Source organism: Miniopterus schreibersii (assembly GCF_964146895.1).
Source record: "Miniopterus schreibersii genome assembly, chromosome: 6".
Taxonomy (NCBI): Eukaryota; Metazoa; Chordata; class Mammalia; order Chiroptera; family Miniopteridae; genus Miniopterus; species Miniopterus schreibersii.
The window spans coordinates 20,629,631-20,647,563 of NC_138107.1; the positions used below are offsets into that span (position 1 = coordinate 20,629,631).

General features: G+C 43.4%; 2 protein-coding genes across 4 annotated transcripts in view; both read left to right on the forward strand.

Moving 5' to 3' along the window:
- Window positions 1-5,547, forward strand: part of PAQR8 (progestin and adipoQ receptor family member 8) — a 34,838-nt gene extending 29,291 nt beyond the window's left edge. For both annotated transcript variants that reach the window (XM_081140855.1, XM_081140856.1), the window contains one exon: window positions 1,252-5,547. In XM_081140855.1, the coding sequence (XP_080996981.1) occupies window positions 1,285-2,349 (1,065 nt within the window). In that variant the 5' untranslated portion in view covers window positions 1,252-1,284 and the 3' untranslated portion in view covers window positions 2,350-5,547. The remainder of the gene's footprint in view (window positions 1-1,251) is intronic.
- Window positions 1-17,933, forward strand: part of EFHC1 (EF-hand domain containing 1) — a 99,748-nt gene that overhangs the window by 29,214 nt on the left and 52,601 nt on the right. Inside the window, exon 2 of one of the 2 annotated variants that reach the window (XM_081140851.1) lies at window positions 12,555-12,819. In XM_081140851.1, coding sequence (XP_080996977.1) covers window positions 12,661-12,819 — 159 coding nt within the window. In that variant the 5' untranslated portion in view covers window positions 12,555-12,660. Of the gene's footprint in view, window positions 1-12,554; window positions 12,820-17,933 lie in introns of those variants that run through there. The other variant, XM_081140852.1, reaches the window with a different exon arrangement.

Sequence of the window (17,933 nt, forward strand, 5' to 3'; positions counted from 1 at the left end):
CACTAAAATTAGTAGTGCCCCGAGAAGCATTTACTGTATCTCTCCCAGCGAAGGGCTCTGAAGGAAGGAGGCCATTTAAATAATTCAGGTTTTGCACTTTTCCAAGGAAAAGATTTTAGGAAAGATGAAGTACAGAAGGTAACTGTAGATATGCTAAAATTCCATTTCTTAACTCAGCAACTTCACAGGAAACTTCGCAGCTATTTTATGAAATATTTTATAAAATAATTGCCGTGTTTCTCTGGCTCATCTGTCAACAAAAATTCCAAGTGTAAACTCAGCATTTTGGGGCCTGAAATTCATTGAGCACAGATTTAGGTACCCAGGAGAGACAAATCCAAAACTACTTCCTTTCCGGAGCATAACTTAAAAACAAAACGAAAACTAAACAGCCCTAGCCTGTTTGGCCCAGTGGTTAGAGCGTCAGCCTGAGGACTGAAGGGTCGCTGGCAGGTTCACTTCTGGCCAGGGGCATGTACCTGAGTTTACAGGTTCGATCCCCAGCCCTGGTCAGGGTGTGCGTGGGAGGCAACTAATCGATGTGTCTCTCACATCGATGTTTCCTCTCTCTCTCTCTTCCACTCTCTCTGAAAAGCAATGGAAAAAAGTATCCTTAGGTGAGGATTAATAAAAAACATAACAACCCCCCCAAAAAAACCCCCAGTCTTTGCAATTAGAGTTTGTGTTACATTGACGCCATGTATTAATTTTGTTTAACCATTAAACTATTTCCCAGAATATACATGGGCCTTTACCAACCTAATTGATGATTTCAGTGTTTGTCTTTACTTTGAGGTTCAAGTGACTATTGCTGATCTCAGATTTTCAAGTGACCAGTGAAATCGGTGAATAATTTAAGATTAGGTGCTCAAGACATGTAGGCTATCATTAGTAATATCAATATTTGTAATTTTTATATTTCAGTATAACATTTCATAGAGCCTGTCCGATTATTACATTTTTAATAGCATCTGGAACACTCCAAAGCCTTTAAAGTTACTTACTTTCTGAATATCATTAAAACGGGGGGCCAACATTCCCATCTTCTACGCTGGGACTTGGCCTAACACTGTGGTGGGTAGTAGAGATAAAATCAGAATGGCAGGGTAGCAAGGGAACTTAGCCCAGCTCTGCAGAGGAAGAAAAAAGGCTCAAGGAAGCCGTGCGCACCCCTCTCTCCCCGTAGCTCCTTTGCGGCCTGAGCTCAGCCCCTGCCTTGCTGCATTTTGCTGACCTCCCTGTCGTCTGCAGGTTGCATCCCCTGCCCTGCCGCGCCGGGCAGCCATGACCACGGCCATCCTGGAGCACCTGAGCACCCTGTCGGTGAGCGGCCAGCAGCTGCGCCGCCTGCCCAAGATCCTGGAGAATGGGCTTCCTAAGATGCCCTGCACCGTCCCCGAGACGGACGTGCCCCAGCTTTTCCGCGAGCCTTACATCCGCACCGGCTACCGCCCCACGGGACACAGGTGGCGCTACTATTTCTTCAGCCTCTTCCAGAAACACAACGAGGTGGTCAACGTCTGGACCCACTTGCTGGCGGCCCTGGCCGTCCTCTTGCGATTCTGGGCGTTCGCCGAGGCCGAGGCCTTGCCGTGGGCCGCGGTCAGCACCCTGCCCCTGCTGCTGTACGTGCTGTCCTCCGTCACTTATCTCATGTTCAGCGTGCTGGCCCACCTGCTGCAGTCGCAGTCGGAGCTGTCCCACTACACCTTCTACTTCGTGGACTACATCGGCGTGAGCGTGTACCAGTACGGCAGTGCCTTGGTTCACTTCTTCTACACCTCGGACCAGGCCTGGTACGAGCGCTTCTGGCTCTTTTTCTTGCCCGCAGCTGCCTTCTGTGGCTGGCTGTCTTGCGCAGGCTGTTGTTACGCCAAGTATCGTTACCAGAGGCCTTACCCAATCATGAAGAAGGTATGTCAGGTGGTACCCTCGGGGCTGGCCTTCGTTCTAGACATCAGCCCCGTGGCGCACCGGGTGGCCCTGTGCCACCTGGCTGGCTGCCAGGAGCAGGCCGCCTGGTACCACACCCTCCAGATCCTCTTCTTCCTGATCAGCGCCTACTTCTTCTCCTGCCCGGTCCCTGAGAAGTACTTCCCGGGCTCCTGTGACATCGTGGGCCACGGCCATCAGCTCTTCCACGTGTTCCTGTCCATCTGCACACTCTCCCAGCTGGAGGCCATCCTCCTGGACTATCAGGGGCGGCAGGAGATCTTCCTGCAGCGCCACAGTCCCCTGTCTGTCTACATGGCCTGTCTGTCCTTCTTCTTCTTGACCGTCTGCAGCACCGCCACTGCAGCCCTCCTGAGGCACAAAGTCAAGGCCAGGCTGACAAAGAAAGAGTCCTGAGCCTGGCAGGTGGGGCGAGCTGTGGAGGCACCCCATTACCATGGGGGCAAAGTAAGATACAAAAACAGGAGTTGGCTTTTTGTTTTTAAGAGTTGGCTTTTACATTAATACATATTTCCAAGGATAGGCTATGGCCATGGCCTTGGGAAACCAAAGGATTCAAGAGTTGTGTTGTTATAGTTGTTAATAAAAGGAGTGTTCCTTTTCCGTCTAGGTCATAGCCTTTCAAGACACAAGAAAGGAAAGGACCTTGGCTAAGATTCATGGGACACTGAATTAAGGACCATGTTCATACCCGAAAATTCAGTAGCATTCTGACTGTGGCCTCCAGGGTCAAGTCCTGGAGCTGAAGGGATGATAAACTTAGACTGGAAAACAAGCAGGTGGCTGGTCCACACTATATTGGAACGGCCATCCTACTATGCTGGTCTTTGGTAATTGAATAAATTGACCCGAGGACCCAATTTCCTTCAGATTTCAGATCGTCCAGGGTGGAGAATTCAGAATCTTCAAGATTCAGTGAAACCCTCAGACAATGAATTATTCAGTTCATCTGACTTCTGATCTCTCCTCTCTCACCCACTCTAACCCTGACCCTTTTCTCAGGATGGCATCTCTCTGGCTATTTTCTCTGAAGTGCTGTTCACTCCCATCCATACCTTGGTAGTATACAGGACTGTGAAGTAGTCATACTTTCAGTAACTGCTTGGATCCATGTGGATGGACATCCAGGAAGCTTATTCTCATTTAATACTAATGCAAACGGTACTAGAAAGTATAGTGCCAAGAGCCACCAGGGGGCCCAGACAACAAGCATGGATACTGTTTGGGCTCATGGGACCCTTCTGTCATGTACCTGTGGACTGGAGGATTACTTGAGACCTATTAGGGCTGCCTTATAGGCCAGAAGATCTGGGGCTTGCCCCAGGGAATCTTCTCCAGATTTTGACCAGCGTGTTCAAAAAGCCCCTGGTAGAGTGAATTGGTTCTAAGGGTCCCTCTAGGGATCTAATTATTTCAAGAGGAACCCAAGGTCCAGCCTTTTAAATCTATGCCACCCTACAAAGGACTCACATAACTACCCCAGTTCAGGGTCCTCAGGCAGGCACTTAGCCTCAACTTAGAGCTGAACTCTTAAACTCCAGGACAGGTGGGGGTGTGTGCTCACTTCGGGTTGGTCCCTGAAGGCTGCTTTGGGTAAGAATGGTGAACGGGGCACCCTGGAGCTACAATGTTCTGTTTAAGACATCACTGCCCAGCAGCTTCTGTGGGGTCGGTGGTACTTGCCATTGATGTGTTCTGGCCATGCAGCCTCTCTGAGGACCAGCTTTGCACTAATCCAGTGAAAGGGGCTGCATGGACCCAGGAGCCGTGGGAGCCTTCTCCGAGGCTGCATTTCCTGTCAGCGTAAGGTTCCTATTTACCGATAAGGGAAGTGGTTTGTTTTCACTCCACTTTGACGAACATCTTCTATTACTAGATTATCTTGTTGTCTTCAAATCTTTGTTCTTTCTTTCTTTCTCTGAGAGATTTGTGGATTTTGTGCCTTATAAGTGGAAATGTATGAACACTCCTTAATATATGGCCATGTGGAATTTGCAGTTTGGGGTATTGGGATAAGAAAGGATTCATTGATTTTCAATCAGTGGATGAAGGATTGTTTATCAATCAAAAGACTCTTTGAACCTGCTTATTTTGGAAGAGGGAGGAGGAGTGGGAGGAAGAAAAAAATTCAACTGAAGCTTTCCTATAATCTTTATATCAACAAAATGTATGTCTTGTCCGCTACGTAGCTTTCCTAGATGGGCGCCTCTATTAATCCTCAAGTACGTGAACTTCTGTGCTACCCAAGTGTCTTACACAAGCTTCTGGTGTCTAGGCCAGATTCACCACAAAGTTAGCAAACTGAATTGGGCTGAACTGAGCAAGGGCATGGGTGAGTTGTGCAGACACATTACAAGTACACGGTCAGTTTAAAACGGGGAATCGAGTGAGCTAGAGATGTTCATTAGTATGGATTCAAAGGCCATTTTCTTTTCAGCATTGGAAGGAAGATGTAAGTCAGGCTCTTGAAGGTAACTGTGGTGGTCATGGTGGTGGAGATCTTTAGGCCAAATGCAGGTCTTGTTTCAAGGGAGACAGCAGGAGTTAGAGCAGTGGTCTCCAAATGTAGACCAGTGCCAGCCTGCACACTGTCAGCGGTCTGTAACAAGGTAAGAACAAGAGAGACGAAACTTGTAGATATTGCCATCAAATTTTTCGTTTAATTTACACAAGTGTTGGTCCCTCAAGTGACTGGAAAATTCTTAAGTGTCTTCACCAGAGATATTTGAGAAGCACTGAGGTAAGGGACTGCATTAGCAATATGCAGATGTTTTTAACTACTCAGACTTTTGAGGGATTAAATACTCATTTAAGACATTTGCATTAAAATGAGCGGATGGGTAAGGAACAGACCTAGTTTGTTTAAGAGGAATAATTAAGTATTCAATAAAGGAGCTGATTACCTTTCTCTACCACACCCCCTCCAACAGTTGACATCTACTGGAAATTCTGCTCCTTACCTCTTTCTTTTTTAAACTAATACTTTCAACTTATGAAAATGTAAATGCCTCTGAAAAAAACGAAACTATCAGTCATTGACATCTTGTGAATAAAAATTCTGATGGATTTATATCAGGTCCTACTCAAAGCAGGGTGAGGGGACAGTGGGACACACCAGACGGGGGACACATTTGCCCGTTTCCCTCTTGCCTAGTACTTCCTGACCTATCCTGAATTAACAAGCTGATGTTGAAACTCTTCAGACGTTAGGGTTTCATTTCACACCTTGGCTGAAAGTACCTCATTCAATAACGTTCTCAATCCTTTACTGGAAACTTGAAAAATAGCAGGAGCTCAGGCCACGTGGTGAAGGTCGTTCACGCCTGCCTGTGTTTCCCACCCGTTCACAGATTGTACCTTAATGCTTAAAACCATTGGGTTCTTCGGTTGCTGCGCTGTAATTTCAAGTATGCCCCACAGAGGGTACTCGTGTCTTACTCAGAGAGGGCCTAGCCATTGTCCGTCCTCAAGGTCTCAGCTGTTGTGTTGGACCCAGAGTTTTGCTTGATTGCTCAGCAAGGAAAAATTGGAACTATTTTCTGTTTATATAAATCTACTTACAGAAATGACCGTTAAACTGATTTTGTATATGGATTGTACTGTCAATATCTCTTTGACACAGCCCTTGACAGGGGCTACTTTGACAAGGCCCTCTTAAAGAAAGGTTTTATCTAGTCAGTCATTGCCAAGAGGAGGAGGTCATGACACTGTATATCTACCTAGGAGTAGGAAAGTATAAAAGAATTTAAAATCTCCACCCCCCCAAACCACACATATACCCCAAATCTTCACTTGTGAGCCGATCAAATATTCCCCCTAAAAAGCTGTGGAGCGGATTTCCCTGAGGATTTCAATCTAATTGAATAAATACTCCTAGTTTCATGGATAATAGTGTTAAAGATTTCAACATTTTCGAAATTTTAAAATTATGAATTATAATTGTACTATCACAGGCACTATAATGTATGTGTTGTGAAATGTGGTACCTATCAACAAAAGGATTTTATAGCCTAACTATTAGATTTAAAAAGCTGTGAAAAAAGGTGATTCTCTAGGCTACTATAGCTTCAGGTACAGTGCTATCACAATAACAGCAAGAAAAGGGCGTTTCTCTGGCTCGAGGCTCCATTGGTAGAATTGTGGATGTTCCTCTTGTTCAAACCCGTTTTATTACGAGCAAGGGCACCAGGCAGCTTGCAAATGCTTCTGTTGTCACTGTTTAGTTTAACCACGCTGGTTATTGACTCAGCAAGTATTTATGAGCTCCTGTTGGTGGTAAGCACCATGTTGGCTCAGGGACACTGCCCCATGGAGAGTTTGCAGTCTGTTGAATGAGAATTAGCATCTTCCTACCTTGGGTTAGGACAGGGTTCCCCTCTCCAGGTCTTGGTCCCAATCACAGCCTGGGGGCCAGATGGCCTGGCAAACCCACAGGAGGCTGGGATCTGCTTTGGGCCAGAACCTTTCCCCCCCAGAGACTGAAAACATCTCCCCACCAGCAAAGCTGTCACCGCTGGTCAACTCAGTCCTTCTTGTTAATCCTGCTACTTCTCCAGCCCTTCTTAGATTTTAATTCAATCTTGGATATCATTGATACTCCCAGTAGACACAGAAAAGCCCTACATTTCCACAGGCAGTATAGACTTCCCAGGTGCATAAAGTCCCATCTTCAGGGAAGGCCATGAAGGGTTCCAGCCTGCGTAGAGGTTCCTGATCCGGTAAACTGGAAACAGTGTGCTGTCCTCTGGCTGCCTCCTTTAAAAAGAAAGAAGGGGGGTGGGGGGCAGGGCGAGGAAAACAAAAAATACCTTATCCCTTAAGGAACATTTTTTTGAAATAATATGGAAGGGGAAATTGTTGCATTAAAAAGAATTCATTTCAATATTAACTTTGGGAGCGTATTTATCGCAAGCGTAGGCTTTTCTTACCTAAAACGATTCTCTTGGGAAGAGGTATGCGCTGGATTTTAGACTCCAGGAGGTCTTGACAAACTCAAAGCCTACGGAATAACACCTCAGATCCTGTCATGCTTTCCAAAACATTTCCACCTCCGTTTGAGCTTCTAAATAATCACGTGAGGTAAGGCCAAAAAGATCTCCATTTAACTAGGAAACACAACAAAACACAACAAAAATTGGAATGACTGGTTCAAAGGCATGCAACTAGTTGTAATGTTTAAAGTCAAACTCATTTTTCCTCCAGATAAATTCAGGGCTCAGCTAATCAGAAACATCAACACCAAATATTCGAAGAGCCTTCTACAGTAGGTAAAACACTTCTATGTATTATGTATACTTTAACCTAATCTCATTTTAACTTTTGATCCTAAATAACTCATGAATAGCCAGGGTTGTATCATTTCTTTTCCAGTGAAAGTGACTTCACACTGTCTCCTTGGATGCCAAATAAAACATTCTTTGCACCTCACAGTCTTCTCAGAAGCCCAAAAGTCCCATTGGCCACAGGCCCTTGTGGCCTGGATTATAAGGTCAAGTCTCACTCTCTAGTCAGGGCTTCTTGAAAACACTTTAGAATCATTGGATGAGAAAGTCATCTAGTATTAATAATCTTGCCAAGGTTATGCAAGCCCACCCTCTCATCTTTCACTGGGATTGTCAGCTCTTCAAACCATTGACTCTCCAGGGATTTTAACAACTGACGAGACTTCGAACATGGGATTTGAAAAAAGAATGTTTCTCTGCCTTATAGAGGAGTTATGCAGACTTAGTAGAAAACCCCCCTCCCCCCAACAAATTATTTCTCATTTTCAAGTAACATATGCTTATTTTTTAAAATGCAGAAAAATAGAGGAACAGGTAATCCTTGGGCTCATCACTGAAATAATTATCTTCAGGAGAAAACTAAGGCTTTGTCAAAATATTGTCAATGATAGGTAAATTAGCAGTGTCATATAAACCTTCCTGAAAAACCAGGAACTGGGAACTAGAAATTTTAAGCAGCCTCATAGTTTTATTCTATAAAGTACAAAATCAATAGCCTTTGGCTCAGTTTTCAGAAATACCCAAATGGTTACATTGCACTCCCTTCTGACATTCCATTGTGCAGGCAATTTCATGGTGCTGTGGTTGAGACACTGGCTCATCACGCAAAGTCAATGAGGACATTATCTTGTGTTGAAAGAATTCTTTGAAATGCCTCTCCTGAACTAAGCTCTCTGAGGGTACTCTCCCAGAAAGCCATCCCCTGGAGGCCAGGCCTAGCCTGTTGAACTTGTGGATTCATTGATAGTCATGCCACAAATCCTGAACACAGATAGGTGTTAGACCCTGTTCTAGGCACCAGGGATACAGCAATGGACAAAACACACAAATCCCCACCCTTAGGGAGCTTGCATTGGGGATTGGTGATAGGCAAGACAAACAACAAACCAAATAAGTGATATAGGATGTTAGAAGGTGATGGTGCCAAGGAGAAATTCAGAGCAAGGAAGAAGGATAGGCCAGAAGAGTGGGGGGAGTGTCCAGTTTTAAACAGGACCAGGGAAAGGCTAGGGAGGGAGCTGGCTCCATTTCTCTCCCAGGCAGAGGAAAGACATGCAAAGAACCTGGGGCCAGCAGAAATGGAGAGGAAGAGGAGAGGAGGAGAGATTGTGAGAGCCTTGTAAGGGCTTTAGCTTTTACTGTGACATCAGGATGAGGTATGCCGGGCAAGAATTCTGCCCAAGGAAATTCAGGATAGCTGTTTATCTACATGGACTAATTATTAACTGCATATTACCTTCCTTTAGGAAATAGAGCAAATTCTGCTCCCTGCAATCTATACAAAATGAGGTTATCGTGAAGATACTCTATCTGTGGGCCTGGCCTAGCCTAGACGCACTCTTACACTCGCAGGATTCTTCCCAGATTCTCTGAGAGAGCATGTTTTCAGTGCCCAGATGCTGACTCCACCTCCCAGACAGGCGGTGAATGTTTCCTTGTTCTGCAGACTCTGGTTTGTCCTCTGGGTAATCCTCTGGGCTAAATGCAATGAAACATCGAGGGTAGAGTCTGCAAACTAGGTATAAAAATAATAACAGTTTACATCATCTAGTGCTCACTCCTGGCTAATTTCTTAGCAGAGCTGTTTTCTTAGGTTCTTTTATTTAATCTGCATACAAACCTATCAGGCAGGTACTGTTATTGCCCCAGTTTTACCAATGGAGAAACTGATAGATAAATTTGCCTAAAACTACCTGGCTAGTACGTCATGGACTCTCACAGAAGGTCGGGCCTTTGAATCCAGAGTCCATATTCTGAAGCACCAAAATTAAGTGAATATAGAAGGTCTTTGGGCCTAGCTTCTTTCTCCATTGCTGATTGTGAGAATTAGAAGTGTAGAAATGAGAGGGAAATGAAATGCGATCTTTTCTCCCTGGTAAATGAAATAAACCTAAAGACACAGTTCCTGTTTTATTTCTAGACATTTTTGGGCCAAGCAAAAGTCCTTAAGATGGAACCCGCAACCTGGGTATGTGCCCTGACCCAGAATTGAACTTGCCCCCTTCTGGTGTACGGCACCATACTCAACCAACTGAGCCACACAGGCCAGGAACAATGGGTAGATTCTTACCTATACATTGTGCTAGAATCCAAAGTGGACCTAGTCATGTTATGAATGTTAGTCTCAGAGGCCATCTGTGACCACCTGAAAGACCTTTAAAGACTTGAAACCTGTTTTAAGAACCACTGACTATCCTCAAATTATTTCCCTACACTTCTCTAGTGAGCCTTTCCTCCTCTTCAGGACCTATTAAATACGGCCTATTATTCATTAAAGTGAAATTGAGCACTATTCCAAGCTCAGACCATGGCTTAAAGGCAGCCATGGTAACATGCAAAACATCTTAGCTCTGTCTTTTCTTTTTCAAGCAAGAACAAATTATTTCGGAATCTGGCTAATTTTACTGTGGGGATTATATATGCTTCAGCACATACCTTGTGTTCAATAAGTGCACTGGCAATTGTTGTCATTGTTATTTCAATCACTTTATTCCAAGCAGGGTCCTCTGGGTTCCACATAAACTTATCCACGCTCTGTGGGCTCCTAGAAGTGTCTCACCTGATGGGGGCTCTCTGCCCTTCGCAGGGATTTCTTCTCCACTCATAACAGATTAATATGGGTTTTGTTTTGCCAGGGTTCTGCATGTGTTTTGGTGGGGAACTTCTTGCTTCCCTCCACATTCCTTCTTCAACGCTCTGTCTGCATGTCACAGAGTATCACCAGCATCAGTGGACACCCTCCTCCCCTCCCCTAAACTTCATAAGAGAGAGAAATACGATTTGGGATCTTAAACATAAACTCAGAGGACATACTGAAGGGTAGCTTATCACGTGTGTGAATGCAGTAGAACCTCTATGGTAGGATGTTAAATACAGAGAAGAAAAATCAGAATGGTCAGTTTCAGTGTGGTTAAGAAAAAAATGTGTTTCCCATCTGATGCCACCCTGTTGACGCAGGTGCTTCTGGGCCCCACCTTGGAAACTGCCCACCTGGATTCTTGCCGCTGCTCAGCTCTCGCAGCTGACTCAGGTAAAGTTTGATAGGCTTTTTCAGCAGGAAGGGATTCTGCTAAAGTCATAGAATGGGATTTGATTTAAGGGAGGAAAAAAACACAAGTTTTCAGCTTGGCAGGAGCCCATGGCGAGACTAAAATAGTCTAAACCCAAACTGAGTGATTTTGTGTCAAATGAAGATTTCCCATGGGTCCTAAATCTGCTCCAGAAATCTGCTTGGAAATCACTATGGCAAAGATCAAAGTGGTTTACTGGGCACTCTTTCTAGGTAAGAGATTCCAGAGACCGAAGAGTGATGGAAATGAATGGTAGAGAGCACTGATTCAGGGACATTCCCTGCAGGTTATCTCCATAGTCAAACACTAGCCACACAAACAACTCTTTCAAACTTAGAGGTGTGTAATTGGGTTTTTCAGAAATCATGATGTACCATTTTTATCCAGCAGAGGGCTCTACTCATTGGGCTTATTGTTAACCTAAAAATAAAAAGGCCTTTCAAAGTGAGACACAATAAGCATTTACTGAGATCAATAAGAATAGCTATTCAGGAATCATTAATTGAAGCAGAAGCCCAAATAATGTTCTGACTAGGAGACAAAGGCAATGGGTATTTATGAGAAAGGGAAGGAAAACAATTACATCAATAGGAGCCCATTTCTATGGGTGCAGATAACATAACATAGTGATGCTAATCCCAAACAGTGTTTTTAATTTTTCAGTCCAGCAAGTCAGCAGTTCAGTAGTCATAACAATTGCTTTCTTGTTATCTTTGCAAACAGTTCTTTTGCAAGGCACAGTGTTTCTTAGGCCCAGCCCAAACGTTATTTTGCCCTGTTTAACGTTCCAAAGATTTGAGGTATAAGACCTGCAAGGCAGTTCCTCAGATATGGCAGGTCCAGCTCCATTTTAAAGTGGCTCCATTTATGTTATTGTTTACACGAACAGAAGTAGCTGTTATAACAATCAGGTTCCTGGGCTCTGTGTCAGAACTAATGGATCCAATGTCTGGGCACCAGGGTTTTGTTACTTTTTATTTTATTTTTAAGCTCCTTAGTGCTGATAAATCATTTGTGTGTGTGTGTGTGTGTGTGTGTGTGTGTGTGTCTGTGCTTGCAATGTTTCAGAAGAGGGTTACATTTTCTTTTAAGGAATAATAATTTAATCAAGTTTTGTAAAAAGCCTATGGTCCTGAGAGTATTTCACCTCACTTATTGGTAGTCTTCTGACTTAGTTTCCTCTTTGAAGGAGATGTGTTTCTCCTGTGGTTCTGCTTTTTTCATTGCTGCCGCAGGTAGACATAAACTAGAGATTATAATTGAAATGAGCATCCTGTAGGACTCCACTCAACCAGTATTGAGTGGCCGGAAGCAAATATGCAAGGCCCTGCCTGCAAGAATTGAGAGGGTGCAGAACTGCAGGGGTTGACAGTAGAATAAAGAAAAATGAATGTGGAAAAAAATATAATGCAGCGGTGGGAGGGTTAGGGACAAAAGAGTTGCATTAGTTCATTGAACATCCTTAAGCAACAGAGAGATAACTATGAATAATCTTCAGCCCTTGCCCCCAAGAAGCACCATCAGGATAGGTAACATTCTTTCTTTTTTTAAATTATTTTTTTCAATACAGATTGCATTCAATCTTATTCTGTATCAGTTTCAAATGTACAGCATAGACAATCACGTACTTTACAGAGTGGTCCCCCGATACTTCAAAAACCCACCTGGCCACATGCATAGTTATTAGCCATTACTGACTATATTCTCTAGGCTGTGTCATTTACATGTGTGGGACCATTCTGTCCATTACACTTCAGTGGGAACTGGAACCAGACCTCTTTGCCCAGAGCTGGGAGGAAAGAGCGCTTATGCTCAGGCCGCCGGCGGGGCGCGGGAGGACTGGGGGAGGGAAGGAAACTTCCCTCCTACTTTAACTCATCCAGGGGCCCATTCCGACCACGGGGCTTCGCCGCAGGACCTCAGTCTCCTGTCAATCATCTCCTCCACCCCGCCTACCAGTTCCTGAGCGGGGAGCCGGGAGGGGCGGGGCCCGTTCCGCCCGGCCCGCTAACCCCGCCCCTTTCCTCAGGTCAGCTTCCCGCGAGAACGCGACGTCACTCGGATCACGCGCAGGCCTCCCCCTCGGGCGCCTCGGGCCCCGCCCCGCATTTGTGCCTCGGCTGTTTGGAAACACCATGGAGCTCCGGGAGGCCGCGCGGCGCGGCGCGTCGTCCGGGCAACCGGGCACGGTGAGGCCCTTCCAAGGCGGCGGCGGCGGCGTGGCGGATGCGATGATGTCCAACCCGGAGCACGGCCTGCCCTTTCTCCCGGGCTCGTCCTTTACGGACTCCACGGTGAGGACTTACCCGCCCAACCCCCACCTAGCTACCTGCCCCCACCCTTGGGAGGCTTCGGAGGGCCCGCCGCTTAGTGCGCCTCCTTTCTCCTCCACCCAAGACCGGCCTCTCTCCCTTCAAACCCGCCCTCCGCCCGGACCCTGTTGTTTAGTCCCCGCCGCAGTTCTGTCTTCCTCCCCCGCTCATCCCCAGCCTCCCCCTCCGGCCATTTATCCGCCGCTCCATCCCGTCCTAATTTTTCCGCTCCACCCCGACAGCCGGTGGGCCTCTTTCGCGCGGTCTGTTGGCGTAGCCGTGCTCTTCCTCGCCCTCCCTCGCCGCTCTAGCCCCCGCTGCTTCTCCCTGTAGGTCACCGTTTCTCCATCTTTCTCGCAAGCTCTCGAAGTCCCCCCCCACGCTCGTTCTCCCACCCTGTGCCCGCGCAGCTCCGTGATGAACCGCCTACACCTGCCCGCTAGCCTCTGCTGCTCCCGCTCAGCACCCCCACACCTTCCCCGCACCCCCACAGCCTCAGCCCACCCTTTCTCCCCAGGCCCTTCCTTCTCTCCCCGCCGCCGCCGCCTCCTGAATTCTGGACACAGTAATCTTTCTCGCCCCCAGCTCCATTTCCCGTCTTCCATGTCATTTCCACGCAGCCTCTTCTTCCCACCCGGTGTTTTTCCACAGTCTGCACTCTCGTCATTTTATGCTTCTACCCAGTCCCTTCCCTTTTCTGTCCAGCACCTTCTGCCTTTTCTATAAATTGGTCCCACCTGCTCCCCAGTCCGGTTTTATCTTCTTTCTCAATTGTTTCTCTCAACACAGGCCCATCTTCCTCCCAAACCACCCTTCCCTGCTTTGTAGAACATAATTCCATTCCATTCCCTTCACGGCCACCACAATTAACTTTTTTCTACCCCTAGCCCTATTATTTTCACTCTGACATTTTAATAAAAGATTCCTATTTAGGTTATGTTTTGCCCTTTCCTGACTATAAATGTATTTCGTTGCATTCTCTAGACAAAATTGAAGAGAGGAAAAAGTTTTTTTTCCCCTAACATAGCTTAGCCCTTGACAAAGTTATTTAGTATTTGTTTTAATTCTAATAGGGTTACTGAAATATATGTTGGAAGATCAATATTGAGATTCAGTAGGCTGATTATTATAGATGAGGCAATAACAATTTATATTTATATGGTTTAATTTAAGCTTTAAGTTCCTCTCCATGGTCATAAAGGTGAGATGAAATACATAGTCAATTTATTTTTGGTGGGAGAGAATGAATTGAAATTGAAACTTTGGTGAGGGAATTTAGATTCTGAATATCTTCTCCAAATTGTTCCTGCATTAAGACACAGCATCATGGGTTTTTCTATGTGCTGTTGGTACATTCCTACCCTGTGCAGGAGCAGCCTAAACATTTGGTGGTGTTAAGTGTGGATTACCCACATGGCAGGGTTGAGTTGATAAGGAGAATTGATTACAGGTGTGAACTGGAGGTGGCAGGGTTGATTTGATAAGGAGAATTGATTACAGGTGTGAACTGGAGGTGCCAGGGTCTAAGAACATACTGCCGTACAATAAGTAAGGTGAACTATGCATTGGACTTATTTCATATTTTAAATATATTGGGCGAATATCAACTGATTTGCTTTATTTGAAGTTTGAAAAATATGGTTACTGTCTTCAGCACTGAAGGACTACATGTGTATAACTCTCACTGCATTTGGAACCATAATGACTAAGCAGGGTGGGGAGGCCTTGGGTTGCTTATGAGGATCCACTAATAAAGGTCATGTTGAGTGATGGTAGCGATGTCTTTGTAAAACAGGGAAAGCAAATGAAGCAGCTGATGTTGCTTCTGTCTTTAAAGGTGGAAGAAGAAGAGCTTGGAGTTACACAAATTACCTAGACAAGAAGTCAGCTCAGCCCGTTGTGTTCTATGTCATGTGTGTGATGCATCTGGAGCAGCTCTTGTCAGCTGACTTGTGACCCTGAATGTGTGGCCAAAAAATAAATCTATGATCCATAACTCTTTTAGCAAAAGAAGTTTACTTTATTGTACCTTTTATGTTAGTTCAGATGTTGAAAGATGGTAGGTTGGGCTGCAAACAAATTAGGAGGTAGGTAAGTAAGCCATTTTCATAAAAAATACAAAGATTTATCCTAAGTTTAATGAATATGTGTAATATGTATGTTTATTTGTGTGTGTGAGTATGTATACACATACATGCACATATGATTTTGAAAGCAACCCACCATTACAAAGAACAGAAAAAGGAAAAAATACTCCATCAACTTAAACCTCTAATTTTTCCTTCCATTTTTCCCCCCCAGCTTTATTGAGATATAATTGATACATAATATTGTGTAAATTTAAAATCTGCAACTGGCTGATTTGATACACATATTTTGCAAAATGATTACCACCACAGTTTTAATTACTATGGCTTTGTAATATACAAGCTACAGTTGACCCTTGAACAACTCAGGGATTACTGGTGCACACATCCTGCACAGTTGAAAATTTGCCTGTAACTACACTTGGCCCTCTGTATATATGGCTTCTTAACCACAGAATTGACCCTTGAACAATACCAGTTCGAACTGCAAGGGTCAATTGAAAAAAATCACATGTAAGTGGACCTGTAACATTTCAAACCTGTGTTGTTCAAGGGTCACTGTAATTTGAAATCAGGAAGTGTGGTGCCTCCAGCTTTGTTGTTCTTTCACAGCATTGCTTTGTTTATTCAGGGTCTTTTGTGGCGCCATACAAATTTTAGGATTTTTTTCTATTTCTGTGAAAACTGCCATTGGAATTTTGATAGAGATTGCATTGAGTATGTAGATTGCTTTGGATATAAAATACTAAATCTTCCAGCCATGAACACAGGTTATCTTTCCATTTGTTTATGTCTTCAATTTCTCTCATCAAAGTCTTATACTTTTCAGTGCACAGATCTTTTACCTCCTTGATTAAATTTATTCCTAAGTATTTTATTGTTTTTCATGCCATTATGAATGGGATTGTTTTCTTTATTTCTTTTTCAGATATTTCATTGTTAATGTATAGAAACACAACTGATTTCTGTATGTTGATTTTGTATCTTGTAACTTTACTGAATTTGTTGATTAGTTCTAACAGTTTTTTTGATACAGTCTTTAGAATTTTCTAAGTGTAAGATCATATTATCTGCAAACAAAGAGAGCTTTACTTCTTCCTTTCCTACTTGGGTGCCTTCCATTGCTTTTTCTAGTCTGATTGCTCTGGCTAGGACTTCCAGTACTTTGTTGAATAGGAGTGGTGAGAGTGGGCATCCTTGTCTTGGTCCTGTTCTTAAAGGAAAAGCTTTCAGTTTTTCACCATTGAGTATGATGTTAACTACCTATGCGCTTGTCACATATGTCCTTTACTGTGTAGAGGTATGTATGTTTCTTCTATACTCAGTCTATGGAGAGTTTTTATCCTGAATGGATGTTGTATCGCTTTTTATTCATCTATTGAGATGATTGTATGATTTCTATCTTTTATTCTATTAATATGGTGTATCACATTTATTGATTTGCATGTGTTGAACCATCCTTGCATCCCAGGGATAGATCCCACTTGATTGTGGTATATGATCCTTGTAATGAGCTGTTGAATTTGGCTTACTAATATTTTATTGATAATTTTTGCATTTTATTTCTTCAGGGACATTGGTCTGTAATTTTCTTTTCTTATCTGTTTTGGTATTAGGGTATTTTGGCCTTATAAAATTAATTTGGGAGTGTTCCCTCCTCCTCAGTTTTTTGGAAAAGTTTGAGAAGGATTTGCATTAATTCTTCTTTAAATGTTTAATAGAATTCACCAGTGAAAACATCTGGTCCTGGGCTTTTCTTGTTGGTTGATTTTTTAAAAATTTATTTTTTAAAAATATATCTTTATTGATTTCAGAGAGAGGAAAGGAGAGGGAGAGAGAGAGATAGAAACATCAATGATGAGAGGGTCATTGATCAAGCCTGCAACCAGGCATGTCCCCTGACCGGGAATCAAACCCCGATCGCCTGGATCCTAGGTCGATGCTCAACGTCTGAGCCACGCCCGGCCAGGCTCTTGTTGGTTGATTTTTGATTACCGATTCAAGCTCCTTATTCATTATTTATCTGTTCAGATTTTCTGTTTCATGATTCATTTTTGGTAGGTTGTATGTTTTTAGGAATTTGTCCATTTATTTTCAGTTACCCAGTTTGTTGGCATATACTTGTTAATAGTAGTCTCTCATGATCCTTTGTATTTCTGTGGTATCAGTTATATCTCCTTCCATTTCTATTTTTATTGATTTGAATCCTCTTTTTCTTAGTTTACCTAAAGGTTTGTCGGTTTTGTTTTACCTTTTCAGAACACCTGCTCTTAGCTTTGTTGATCTTTTCTGTCATTTTTCTGTCTCCATTCCATTTATTTCTGCTCTGATCTTTGTTATTTCTCTCCTTTTGCTAACTTTGTGCTTAGTTCTTTTTCTAGTTTCTTGAGGTGTAAGGTGAGGGGGCTTATTTGAAATTTTTTCCCACTTTTTAAAATTTTATTTTTCAATTACAGTTCACATGTAATATTATATTAGTTTCAGACATACAGTGCAGTGATTAGACATTTATATACTTTACTAAGTACCCCAATAAGTTTAAGTATGCTTATGACACTGTAAATGTAGATTTTTCTTCATTTTTAATGCATACATTTATTGCTATAAAAATTCCCTCTTAAAGCTGCTTTTGCAGCATCCAAATGGTTTTCATGTTGTGCTTCTATTTTTGTTTGTTTCAAGGTATTTTTTAAATTTCTCTTTGATTTCTTTGATCTATTGGTTGTTCAGGAGTGTTTTGTTTAATTTTGACATATTTGTGAATGAATTTTTCGGCTTTCTTTCTGTTATTTCATATCATTGTGGCCAGAAAAGATACTTGATTTTAATCCTCTGAAACTTGTTTTGTAACCTATCATAAATATTCTGAAGAATGTTCTATGTGTACTTGAGAAGATTGTGTATTCTGCTGTTGGATGAATTGTTCTATATGTGTCTATTAAGTTCATTTCATCAAAGTATGGTTCAGGTCCAGTGTTTTCTTGTTGATTTTCTATCTAACTGATCTAT